This window comes from Camponotus floridanus, unplaced genomic scaffold (assembly GCF_003227725.1).
Source record: "Camponotus floridanus strain SB8 unplaced genomic scaffold, Cflo_v7.5 scaffold68, whole genome shotgun sequence".
NCBI classification, from domain to species: domain Eukaryota; kingdom Metazoa; phylum Arthropoda; class Insecta; order Hymenoptera; family Formicidae; genus Camponotus; species Camponotus floridanus.
The window spans coordinates 434,545-447,406 of NW_020229836.1; the positions used below are offsets into that span (position 1 = coordinate 434,545).

The 12,862-nt window shown below is 30.0% G+C and overlaps 2 protein-coding genes across 2 annotated transcripts in view; one reads left to right on the top strand and one right to left on the bottom strand.

Annotated features, from left to right (window-relative positions):
• Window positions 1-12,862, top strand: part of LOC105258547 (homeodomain-interacting protein kinase 2) — a 120,056-nt gene that overhangs the window by 71,437 nt on the left and 35,757 nt on the right. The gene's annotated exons all lie outside the window — the stretch shown is intronic.
• LOC112639482 (cell wall protein DAN4-like) lies at window positions 1,738-5,183 on the bottom strand. Its single transcript, XM_025413538.1, has 4 exons — window positions 5,159-5,183; window positions 2,802-3,850; window positions 2,379-2,610; window positions 1,738-1,862 (listed from the first exon to the last, which is right to left on the bottom strand). Exons 1-4 carry the CDS (start codon window positions 5,181-5,183, stop codon window positions 1,738-1,740), a joined length of 1,431 nt encoding a protein of 476 aa, XP_025269323.1.

A 12,862-nucleotide genomic window follows, 5' to 3' on the forward strand; every position in this document is an offset into this window, starting at 1 on the left:
TTATTCTAAATGTGTTTAAAATGACACTGCAATATTTTTTACGCAATATTTATATTTATATGTTTATCACGACAGATAAATCATACCTAATGTGTGATTGGTAGAATGCAATAAAGATAACATTTGCTATCTCACAAAAGATTTTCAAGATCTCCTGTTCATTTTTGTAAATATCTACGTTATAAATGATATCAGGATATTTTCCAGTCTACTGTCTGCGCGATGTCGTAAAGGCTCAGCTTGAGCGACAAGGTACATAATAAGCTTTACAGGATCTTTAAATTTTAAAAGGACGGCTTCTGAACAGCTGATGCTTTCTAAAATACTCAGGTATTCTTCGTAATAAATTCGAGATACATTTGAAAAACGTAAATCAATTGATGTCAAAAAATTTATGAAGGTTGGAAAAATATAGAAATTAAAACTAAATTTAAAAATATTTTTTACATATGCGTGTATGTATACGTATATAAATAATAATGTTTGTTTTAGAACGTATTCTTGGCAAACGATTTTCCCCATGTTTGATATCAAGTTGAGCGATTCACTTCTCATAGTTCTCACGGTAACAAAAACGATTGTATCCCCCGCACATTTTACGATAATAAACATTCCTCTTGATCAATTAACGCGGATAATCGTGAATTTTATTACAGCATCTGTTGTAAGTGATATCCAGGTGCTAAACGAAGGGTGTACCTATAGCGTTTGATACTCTTTTTCTGTCGGAATCGGTATGAAATATGATTCCGGTCTCGTATGAGTGAGTGACAAGTAATTTTCGTTACAAGAATACAAAGTTCGAAAATTAAACAATAATAACACTAAATACTGCTCGTGTGTTGCAATGCAATAATAAAAATTATAGGGTCAATAATACGAGCTAATTAAAATCACAAAATTTGTGATTATTTAATTAAACGAATTTATAACTATTTGTTTTTATTTTATTTAGACCTTAATAATTAGCTCGTATTATTGGTCCTATAATTTTTATTATTACAATACAAAGTTCGCTATACGAATTAATAAAATATTTAAATACAATTATACTCGTACATATTACAATAATACTTGACATGATAATTTCATGCGATTTCGCTTCAAGCTGGTTAAATTAAAATCAATATATACGAAGAGTATGCTTCATAGGATGCATCCCGATTGATCAACGTTCACACGATTGTGCAGATGGTGCCGTTAATGTTACAATTTTTTCCAAATAACAAGGTAATCGGGGTGGGCGTAACCGTGACGGATACAGGGGCAGTTAAAACCTCGAGCTATTTGTTAAAGCTTGGTAATTAAAGAGCAGTTTTTTCCCAACGCCATATGCAACTTTTATTGGCTCATCATACGAGAATTGGCAATCGTTAATTCAATTCACAGAATATCAGGTAACAGAAATATTTCCAAAAATAAGATACGAACAATTTAAATATTTATATTTAAATTGGAATATATTATTTATAATATATATAATATATTATTTGGAATATAGGATGTATGTTGAGAATAATAGATTTTTTTATTTATTTGTTCCCTTTAAGTGATTAATGAAAAGCATAATTTAATACCATGTTTTTTAACATAATTTAATACCATGTTTTTGACATTAATACAATATTAATGTCAACACAATTGACACTTTCTACGATGTCTTTAAAAATTATATATGACATTTCTTTAAAACTATTTTTTAACAAAACAAAAATTAGTTCGCAGTATCTTGAGGTCTTACTTATCGTTAGTCCTTCTCGAATTCCATTTGCCAAGAATCAGAATAGGAATAAGAATAATACCAATAAAAATTGCACCAACGATCATATTGATAGCATTTGTTTCAGCGGTGCAATCTGTTTCTGAAATAATATTTTACCATTACATTCAAAATTAAAAACAGTCTAATTAAAAACAATTAATAAAAGCATTGCCTTTTGAATGTCACAATATATTATAATCTATATACACAACAATACACCTGTTTTCCAGCAATTCTGGATGCATTCGTTAAATGCAATCAAATGGATATCGGAGATAACAACGACTATTTGATCTCCGATGTTTATTGTAGTATTTACTTTGCTGACAAATACTCCATTATTTATTGAAGCGGAAAATAATTGCAAATGTCTGTCTGCTGTATTCCCACGCATTTTTTTCTCTGTTAAATATTGAAAAAAACTTTTATGATATATCTAAATATAAGATGACGAAAAAGATTAGGATAACATATAATCAAATATTAAATAATTACAATCATTATAATAACAATATTAAATAATTATAATCAAATACTAAATATCATATCATAAACAAGGATCTATATCAATTGTTGATCTATATCAAAGTTTAAAAGTTAAAGATTTTCGATATACCTTGTGCTCGCGGGAAATTATTGCTATCCAAATGCACATCGATAGAAATGAAATCGAGGAAAAATTTCGTTTCATTGTGAGCATAATGAAAAGTAATTCTATTTTCTTTATTGTCGCCGTCTGCTGGACTCTCGACAGATTCCTTCCAACTCAAAGTCATCTTGGCTATTTTTTCATTGCAGGTACCCGTTATTTTTGCATTCATCGGAACCATTAATGTAACATTGCCTATCTAAAAATATAATGTTGCATTTGATTATTCGATAAAATAATGATTAAATATATCGTTAAACTTTTTAAGACATCAATGAAACAAAAAAGTCTAATCTCCTGGTTTTTCTACAACGACTATTTTCATGAATTGTTTCTTTATAAATACGCGACAGTATGTTTTTTTTCGATAAATAAATATTAATATTTTACCTGAAAGTCTTTCATTGCGTATAGCAAATTGATTTGGATCATCATGTTAGTCAGAATGCACGTTATCCCGGTCTTAATATCTTTAAGGATATAATCAAATTTGACAGTGATATATTTCATACAATCTATTGTCGTATTTTTTTTACAATTAGTGCATTTTGGAGGCATCGGGGTTGAAATCGTTGTTTCGGATTCGGTTGTACTTGTGGTCATTTGTGGAGTAATTGTTTGAGTGGATGATGATATTTCATATACAGACGTCGGCTCATTTGCGATCGTCGTCGGGATTAAAATCGTTATAGTTGTTTCGGATTCGGTTGTACTTGTTATTTGTGATGGAGTAATTGTCGGAGTGGGTGATGATATTTCGTATACAGACGTTGGCTCATTTGTTACGATCGTCGGGGTTGAAATCGTTATAGTTGTTTCGAATTCGGTTGTACGTGTCGTTGTTATAATCATCGTCTCGTCTGTTTCCATTGTCGATTCCGATGGAGTAATTGGCATAGTGGGTGATGGTATTTCGTATACAGACGTCGGCTCATTTGTTGCGATCGTCGGGGTTGAAATCGTTATAGTTGTTTCGAATTCGGTTGTACGTGTCGTTGTATTTTTCATCGTTGTTATAATCGTCGTCCCGTCTGTTTCCATTGTCGATTCCGAGGGAGTAATTGGCATAGTGGGTGGTGGTATCTCGTATATAGACGTCGGCTCATTTGTTGCGATCGTCGGGGTTGAAATCGTTATAGTTGTTTCGAATTCGGTTGTACGTGTCGTTGTTATAATCGTCGTCCCGTCTGTTTCCATTGTCGATTTCGATGGAGTAATTGGCATAGTGGATGATGGTATTTCGTATACAGACGTCGGCTCATTTGTTGCGATCGTCGAGGTTGAAATCGTTATAGTTGTTTCGAATTCGGTTGTACGTGTCGTTGTATCTTTCATCGTTGTTGTTATAATCCCGTCTGTTTCCATTGTCGATTCCGATGGTGAAGTCAATTCTGTAGATGATGCTGTCGTCCTTACTGATTGTGAATAGGCCGTTGTACCTATCGAAATTATTTGTCTCATTTTGTTCTTTACAATTCGCACATATACGCGTAATATCTTTATATTTAAATTAAGATTCGACATTCTTATTTGCCTTTATCATGCATAGAACCGTTAGATAATTGATATTTTATGAAAATTTGTTCTTATCAAATATTTAACTGACGATAAAAATAATGTTTTATGAAAAAAAATAGGAAGTTAAAATTACGTAATAATGTTTTATGAAAAAAAATAACAACTAAAAATTACAGAAAGAATTTCTTTTGATTTTCATTGAAAGAGAAAGAAAGAGAGAAAGAGAAATTATTTTTCTCACAATGTATGACAAAAAAAAATCATCCTATATTTTCATTTTTTTACAAAAAGAAAGAATTACTTTTTTATCGATTTAACTTTTGTATTTGTTCAAAAGAGAGATTAGAAAATAGATAATTAGAAAATTATTAATTGTTATAAAATTAGCTATCAAACAGAAATTACTCATCATTACAAGAAATTGAAATCACAATCATTAAAAAGATATAAAGACAGGGTTACCTAACTGTAGAGCAATGAAACTGTAAAATAATAAATCACGATTATAAAGATCACTATTGCGATCAATAATATTACACGTATATTTTTCATTTTTGTTTATTTTTATTGATTTTTATTTATCTTTGTTTCTTTTCCAAGTTTCTTCAAGAATTCGCCGTTACATACACATTTTGTTACTTCGTATTCGCTATAATTAATTATAACCACACGCGCGATTTAATGGCAAGTACGATATAATCAGAGTAGAAGAAATAAGAGATTATCGAAAGCACGCCAAGCACTAGGAGAAATTGCCTAATTATTATAATTGTCGTTAATCACGAAAACCAATAATTAGTTCGTCTCGTGAACAAAAAAATTATCCGGTCCAAGCGCGCCGCAGTAGTTAATATAGACAACGAATGTAACTCTTCCCTTCAGTTTATCGACATTTATGCGTTATCGTTTCGTTTTCTGCCAGACGACAAGATAGGATATCGCTAAATTTTGTTTTGCTTTTATTTAATCGGTTTGCCGTATTCTAAACGTCGATTAGACTGAAGTTGATAATTTATGAAATGTTCAAATCTAACATTTTCTAATTTCGATCTTTTGAAAAATATAAATTTAAATGTAGAAAAATAAATAAATTTTTTAACAATCCCGCATTCAAAATGAATGTAATTTATTGTCAATTATTTACATTACATATTATTGTAATGTATAATTATATATTGAATAACGTAGCAAATACGCTGGAATAATTAACGAATCACGCACGAACGCACCTTTTTCCGCTACGCAACCGGACATTGTTGTCCGGTTTTTCGTTTCTGCCGTATCATTACCTTCTTTGTTGGCGACTCGTGCCGGTGCGTGTTGCAATCGAGACCAGGGAAATGAACCCGAGCTCCTTTAACCCCCATGCGAGTCGCCAACCCTTTCCCGATTTCGGTGACTCGTGAGTGATTGCGGTTTCAATTATTAACTCGACATGCAGCACGTGTAGGTGGACAATGCATTAGAATGGATAGAGTATGTCGTGACGAAAATCGCATTCGACTTGGTTGCGCAACGCACCCCGTGGTCATTAATTGCGTATTAAGCCCACATTGATCGTTGGTCTCGTTCTCTATTGCAACGCCATTCTTTCAGCTGCCTAATTTGCGGTTTCGCTTAACTTTTCGACTAATTTATTATACCATTCGAACGATAGTTAATTTACTTTGGAAATTATCGCTGCAGATTTTCTAATAAATGACTATACTGCTTATCGCACTTATTATGATTTAATTTTCAAATAGAGAATTATAATTCCTTTTCATGAAAATTTTCTTTTAAATTTTTTGAGTGTTGACATCTCTCTCTTTTCCTCTTTTCTTTAACATTTTTCTTAGAAATGTAAGAAATATAATATTCACTCAGAAATGATAAATACATTAAATTCTTTTGCATAAAATTTCACTTTTATTTTACAGAAAAAAGTAAAATAACGATATTCTAAAAATTTAAGAGAAAATTTCCAAGAGAATCTTTATTGTTTGAATATGATTTAAATCAATTTACGTTATTTTTATTGTAATATTCAAACAAATCTTCTCATCACTTTATTTCAGAGAAAAAGTTAAATAATAACATTCCAAAAATTTAAGAGAAAATTTCCAAGAGAAACTTTATTGTTTGACTTTTATTTAAATCAATTATTTTTATTGCAATCTTCAAATAAATTTTCTGATTAGTCTGAGATGTTTAAAATAACATCTATTTGTATTAAGTTTACGTTGTACTGTAGCAGGATTCGGAGCAATGTTTTTTTCATTTTTATTTTTAGTATGGACACTTTTATCATTTTTAGTTTTACCGGGAAATTCATAGCGATAAACTGTGCTCGAACTTTGGACGGTCGCAGATAATATAGAAATATGTAGAAATCATAAAATAGATGTAGAAAGCAACACATAATGACAACACAACAGATAATGATGATTGGATATTTTCTATTGGTGATCTTAGTCTTTTGAGCGATTTTGAGCTAATAACTAGTCAAATTCGGATAAAATTTTCGATTAACTTTACAGAAGTTAACATTCTATAAAAATGATTATTATGCATTCATAATGTTTAGGATTCTCTGATAATCACACAGTCTAAATTGCAATAAATCAGGTTTTTTAGATTATTTAACGCATTTATGTAATATATCTGAACAGAAAAATAGGGAGAAAGAAAGAAAGAGAATTTAATACTGAATTTAGATAAAATAACAAAATAACATTAGGTGATACACTGTCAGAAAAAAACAAAAAAGAAATCGATTATTTCTATTTCGAACTTTTTTTGTTATCTCTTGTTTTGGTAGAGAATATATTTTCGGATATTTTCTTTCATAAATTCAATTGTATATTATAATAAATTATATCGTCTATCAAAAGGTAGACGATGTAGTCAAATACTCAAAAAAGTTTCAAAAAACCAAATACAGTTGCATCTGCTCGTTTACGAAACCCTTCGAGTTTTATCGAACGATCTTCACTCAATGAAATCATCAGGCAATTCTTTCTTTTTTTCTCTATGGTTAGATCGTCGTTATCGTGATTAAGCTTTAAGGATCTATTCAAGCTATCTAATTTATCGAAAATATATACTAAATTGATGATTGAACATTGCATCGCAAACGCGTTAGAGGAAAACATCTGCTGTATTACGAAACCCTTCGACGTTTATCAGTCAATCGTCACGTGGAAATTGTTAAAAATAACATTGAGAGATCGAGCGACCCCGCGGAGCGACACAACGTCGAGATTTCGATAGATCAAGTCGAAGATCGATTTTGTTCAATCGACCATCTGCCGCGTCGAAGGGTTGTTTGTGGCAAACCCTTCTTGGACCTTCGGACCTTTACGTGCGAGTGGTTACCCACAATACACGGCGAAAGGTGCACCAACAATACGAATGAACGGGTACATTGATTGTTTCATTTGTCGCGAATATTCACGAATAATACGTTAAATTAAAATAAATAATTATTACACTATGCATGCGATCCAAAATTATTTCGGAAAATTCCAAAAAGCTTCTTGTGGTAATAATTAATTTTCATCATGCGATATTAGCATTTAATTATAGTTCTTGAAGAAAATAGTATATAATTAAAATTAAATATAAATTGGTTAGATGGCAATATTTATAATTAAAAGTTTAATATAAATAGTATAAAATAAAATAATATATTATATAATAAAACGTTTAATAATAATATATTTTGTATTTTAAAAATTTGGAGAAACTATAAATGTAATTCTCTTATATAATTTTAAAATAATTTTTCACTATATTTGCATCGATCTCTTTAATTATAGATTTTACGATACCCTTTACGGATGTTTGAAAGGATGTAGATTATCGTAAAATATTATGACAAATCTTTATATAGAAAGACGGTTGGTTCATTGTCGCCCACATGTATCCGAGCAGAACTGAACTGTGATTTCTCTATGAGAACCGGAAGTGACCCAATTAACAGTTGCACGTTAGCTCGATAATATATGTGAGTACGTGTAACACATAGAAATTCCCACAAAATTTCATATTGAACGTGCGTTTTCAACTCGCGCGCGCGCGCGCGCAGAGTTTCCCATAGAACACCCCCAACGATAAATAATGCATGTCGATTTGCTCCGCTTCGTGGCGATTTCACGCGAAGCCGTGACACGAGACGAGACAACTGGACAAAAGGGGGATTTACATAAATTCCGCTGTCATACGATTCAACATAGCCCAAGATTGACGCTCCTGATGAATAAATTTTCCAGAGTCTCTTTTTGTGGGAAACTTTGATTGAAGAAGTCGTGACGAGGAAATTGATATCTAGATTCGTAAACAAGCCCATGAATAAACATAAATATCGCATGATTATTTCTGCGCGATTCTATCACATATATATTTTGCTACGTGTCAGTTACGTTTGCAACTGTAAGTATTTATTCTTACTAGTGTAAAAGGGAATTAAATTCATGAGTAGAATCCAAGAAAAGATTACTATAATAACCCGCATATCTGCAGGCATATCTATATGCAAAATTATAGCAACATTTTATGTCGCGTGTTATCTGCAATGTTATCTGCCGTGAAATTTCCTGAGAAATGTATCATATAACATAATTATGCGTCATGTGTTTCTTGCTTTTCACTCTTTTTTTATACAGTTTTTATTTCTGTTATTTTAGTTTCTGTATATATTAGTTATTGAAATATTATAAAAATAAACACTTACAGTGATTATTTAGAAAAATAATTTCTAAAATTTTTCTCCTTAATATTAACACCTCATATTCTAGATATCAAATCCTCAATTAATTTTTTTATTCACCTTTAAATTTTAAATTATCTTTAATTTTATAATTTTGAAATTTTTTATCTCAATACGCTTTCGTTAATTATTTAAAGATTTATGCATACTAATTCGTTCTATCGTGAAACAATCGAGTTTAACTAGATATAATTATGAAAGAATTAATTCAAATATCGACTCAATTTCGTTATCCGTTCATTGGTTCGCGAATTAACATGCAGCAGAATTGATACGCGACGTATAAATTGTGCGAAAACTTTCACGAAGAACACCTGCAAAGATGAAACGGAGAATATACGGTTACATGCGTAAAATTTATGTTGCGTGAAGCAACCGTCCTCGCAAGAGCATTTTTTCCTTCGTGAGAAACGGCTGCGATGGCGATCGTCCGTAACACACCAAAGTGTAAAAAGTTTTACGAGATAATTGTAATATTCGTAAATAACACGTAGGTATGCGAACGAAACACCCTATTGCAGCAAGACTTAAAGGAACAGATGGAATTTTATTATCAAGTCTGTTCATAACTTGACGCGGCGAGTATTGATTATTGATTTGTATGTACATTATTAAAAAATGAAAGTTTAATCATAATTAAAAAGAAATTTAGCATATTTTTATTTTAAAAAATATTATTATTTTCAACATACATATATATCAAGCGTAGCTATAGATTGACATAATTCATGATGATGATTTCTTTGATTTATTAGTATTGTTATTATTTTTTTTTATGGTAATATTTATTCGTATAATTTGTTGCTTATGTTTCAACATCATGTCGTAACAAGTTGACGATTTGCAATCTGTAATTTGTGTCATCGATTTCATAATCCCATGACATCATTCACTTTCTAGTGCTTTCTATCGAAAATGCATTCATGGTTTTATAATCACAATCCGAACAACAGCCTTATGCGTCCCATAGATGTTAAAATTTCCGTTGGCACGTTGTAGGAAACGGTCGACAGAATCCTTTGAAAGTATTTCCTTTCGGAAGTATCGACTTCCGGATTAAAAACCCATCATCACGAAATCGATCTGGGGGGGGGGGAGCACGCGCTTCCTGCATTAGTGGTATGGTTTCCTATAAATGCACAGTCATTGATATTGATTAGATACATTCGAGTAATTGGCCACGATATGAGAAAAAAGACTTTAACTAAACTTAAATGTAAAACTTTGAGAAACAGTTTTTATTTTTTCTATTTAATTTTTTAATTAATTCACATAAAAAGCATTTTTTTATATTGATCATTTATAATGTTATCATTATCTTTTAATTGAATATGAGAGGAAGAGATTTAGTTTTTAGTTTCTCTAATTATAATAAGCAAAATGAGAAAGAAAGAAAGAGATGTATTTCCATTTTCCCATGATAGCGTTTTATCTTTTATCTTCCTCTCAGAGATTTGTGCATCGATCCGGCATATCGCATGTTTAGGAATGACAACGACATTATGGGGCACACGATAATATATTGATCTTACAAATGAGGAGAATCATATATTTTATCGGATGTTAATACGTCATTCGATTATACAAATATTATCTGACGAACGTCGTTTCTTTTGTAACGCGTAGAAAATCGCATATATTGCATGTTGTGTCGATAAATCGAGCCTGCATTAAATCTTCCAGTTCAACTGTACCAGAAAATTTGCTGGATTAATCTTGCATATGAAAAACACACAAGAAAAAAGGATTTAAAATTTATGATCTTATTTAATTTAATCTGAAAAAATTAGATTTATTTAATTTTCTGTTTAATAGAATCACATTTTTTTCCATAACATCTGCAGTGTATATCAATTTACGAAAAGAACAGAATGTGATCAAGGGTCTTCTTTATGTAACCATGACCCGTCACTTCCATGCTGGGGGTACGTGAACCATATGGTTTATGTGATCAATCATGCACGCGATCATGCTATCGAATTTGCGAAATTTAAACTTTGCACGCGCGAATAATTTTTTGCTACACTTGAGCGGCTTCGTGAGAAACAAATTTTACGTTGTGTCTTCCTTATCTTTGTGACGTATTTTTAGACTTATTTTACTATAACTTTTAAATATATTATTAAAATAAATATATGTTTCGCGAAAGCATTTTATGTGTATTTGTGGTGATATAAAAATATTTTACATTAAAAAATTATTTAATATGATAAAATTAATATAATATTAAATATATTTCTTATTAATATGTACTTTTTATTATTTCGTGATAAAATACTAAATATAAAGTACATGAAATATGAAATGAAATATTGTATTTTTTATTCAAATCATCATTTTCTAGAAAGTATTGCGACACGTACTTCGAACAAGATGATATTTATAAAATAAATTTAATTAGTGAAAGAAAAAACTAATTGCATTTTTGTGTGCGATTTTATTGTTCAGTTATTAAATACATTTGTACATCAATTAGTGTTCAATTATAATTAATTTGTGAAAGTTGTATTAACTTATGGTGCTACGCAAAAAATGGATGGATCTCATTTTGGCTAGAAATCTGAAGACGAGGACGTTCTGCAAAAAATTGCATTTGCGTTATAAAACTGTGGTTGCATAATTTGTGAATTCGTCCGAGGTGTTCGGGCATTGTTCATTGTGTGACAAGCTGCACCTGCAGTTTTACGATTGCTAAAAGCGGAAGAACTCCCCCAAGTACATGCTTCACCTGTGCTTTTCTGTTCTCGGACGTGTGCAGAGTACGATAAAAGGACAATGGTACATGTTAAAAATGGCATTTATCTGCATAAAGATCGGTGCTCAAATGCAACGAATGCAGACTCAATGCGTTTAAATGCTTCACGCAGTTTACGATCCGTCACCGGTGATTATAATCTACTTAATTTATATTAAAGAATAAATATTAAAGAATAAATATATGACATATGTACATATAATAAGCATAAAAAACATATAAATTTGTTGTTAAATATTTTATATAAAATGAATATTGTTACCATTTTATAATATAAAATTAATATTGTATTATTTTTTGATGGCAAATTTAATTGTAGGACGAGTTTTTACACTTTGCCAGTAATTTTTCGTAAATATGTTTGGAAAGAAGAGAGAGAGAGAGAGAAATTTATGCATAATTTTATATAATTGTACTCTTTCTTTGTTTTCTAACATCTTTTTAGATATTAAAAAAATATTATTAGAAAAAGTAATTTATTAAAAAAGTAGCTTTCAAAAATCTTGTTACCGGTAAAGTATGTATCTTTCACCAACGTAAGATATGTTGTGGACTTCACTGTATTACCTTCTTTTGATTATACTGATGTTTTGCTTATGCTTTATTGGATAAAGGTACTTTCTACCTTACCCAATATGCATTCCGAATTTGATAAGATGTCGCTACATCATTTCCTTGGTGCATTAATTTATATTTATATATTGTTAAATAATAAATATATACATATACTATTTTTTCATCTTTTAATTAAAAAAAAGTAAAAGCTTATATCACATATTTAATAAAGCACTGTAAGTATCGGGGAAGTTTCTATTTCAATTTGTTAAAAATATTTCATATATAAAATATAATATTAATAATTGAAGTAATTGATAAATTCCTAAAATAGTGGAAAATCAGATAATTTAAATACAATATCTGATACATTAATATTTTCGACATGGTATTGTTTTTCGAAAGTTTCCTTTGTCAGGTGAAAGTTACCGTCATATATAATTCTACGAAAAACTGTCTTTTATTCTGGCTCTTAACATGTTACAAGAAAGCCCAACCTATTTTATCATTAAATATATATATATATATATATTACATAATATATAATACATAATACAAATATATATATACATATGTATAATATATAATATATAATACAAAATTCATGCTATATATTTCAATTTTCCACTATATTTTACAAATATTATAATGTTAGTTAATTAATCATTTAAATGATAAGTTGAAACCATGATGTTAGATTAAATTTCAATTCTAATAAGTAGATTAAATTTAATTTAAATTCCCAATTATTAAAAAATAATTTAGCGCGTTAAAGGCGAAATAAATTTTTAAGTAGAGATTACAAAGTATCAAGGTTTCCTTGCGCTGTAGAATTGCAAGACTACTTGTAAACTACACAAACGCAAAAAGTGT

What these genes read in the sequence shown, in the direction of transcription:
- LOC112639482 (XM_025413538.1), bottom strand. Translation starts at nt 5,183, where the DNA reads ATGTCCGGTTGCGTAGCGGAAAAAG. An exon ending in CGGTTGCGTAGCGGAAAAAG is followed by an intron (nt 3,851 to 5,158) that starts GTGCGTTCGTGC and finishes TAATTTCGATAG; the next exon opens with GTACAACGGCCTATTCACAA. An exon ending in TAATTTCCCGCGAGCACAAG is followed by an intron (nt 1,863 to 2,378) that starts GTATATCGAAAA and finishes ATATTATTTCAG; the next exon opens with AAACAGATTGCACCGCTGAA.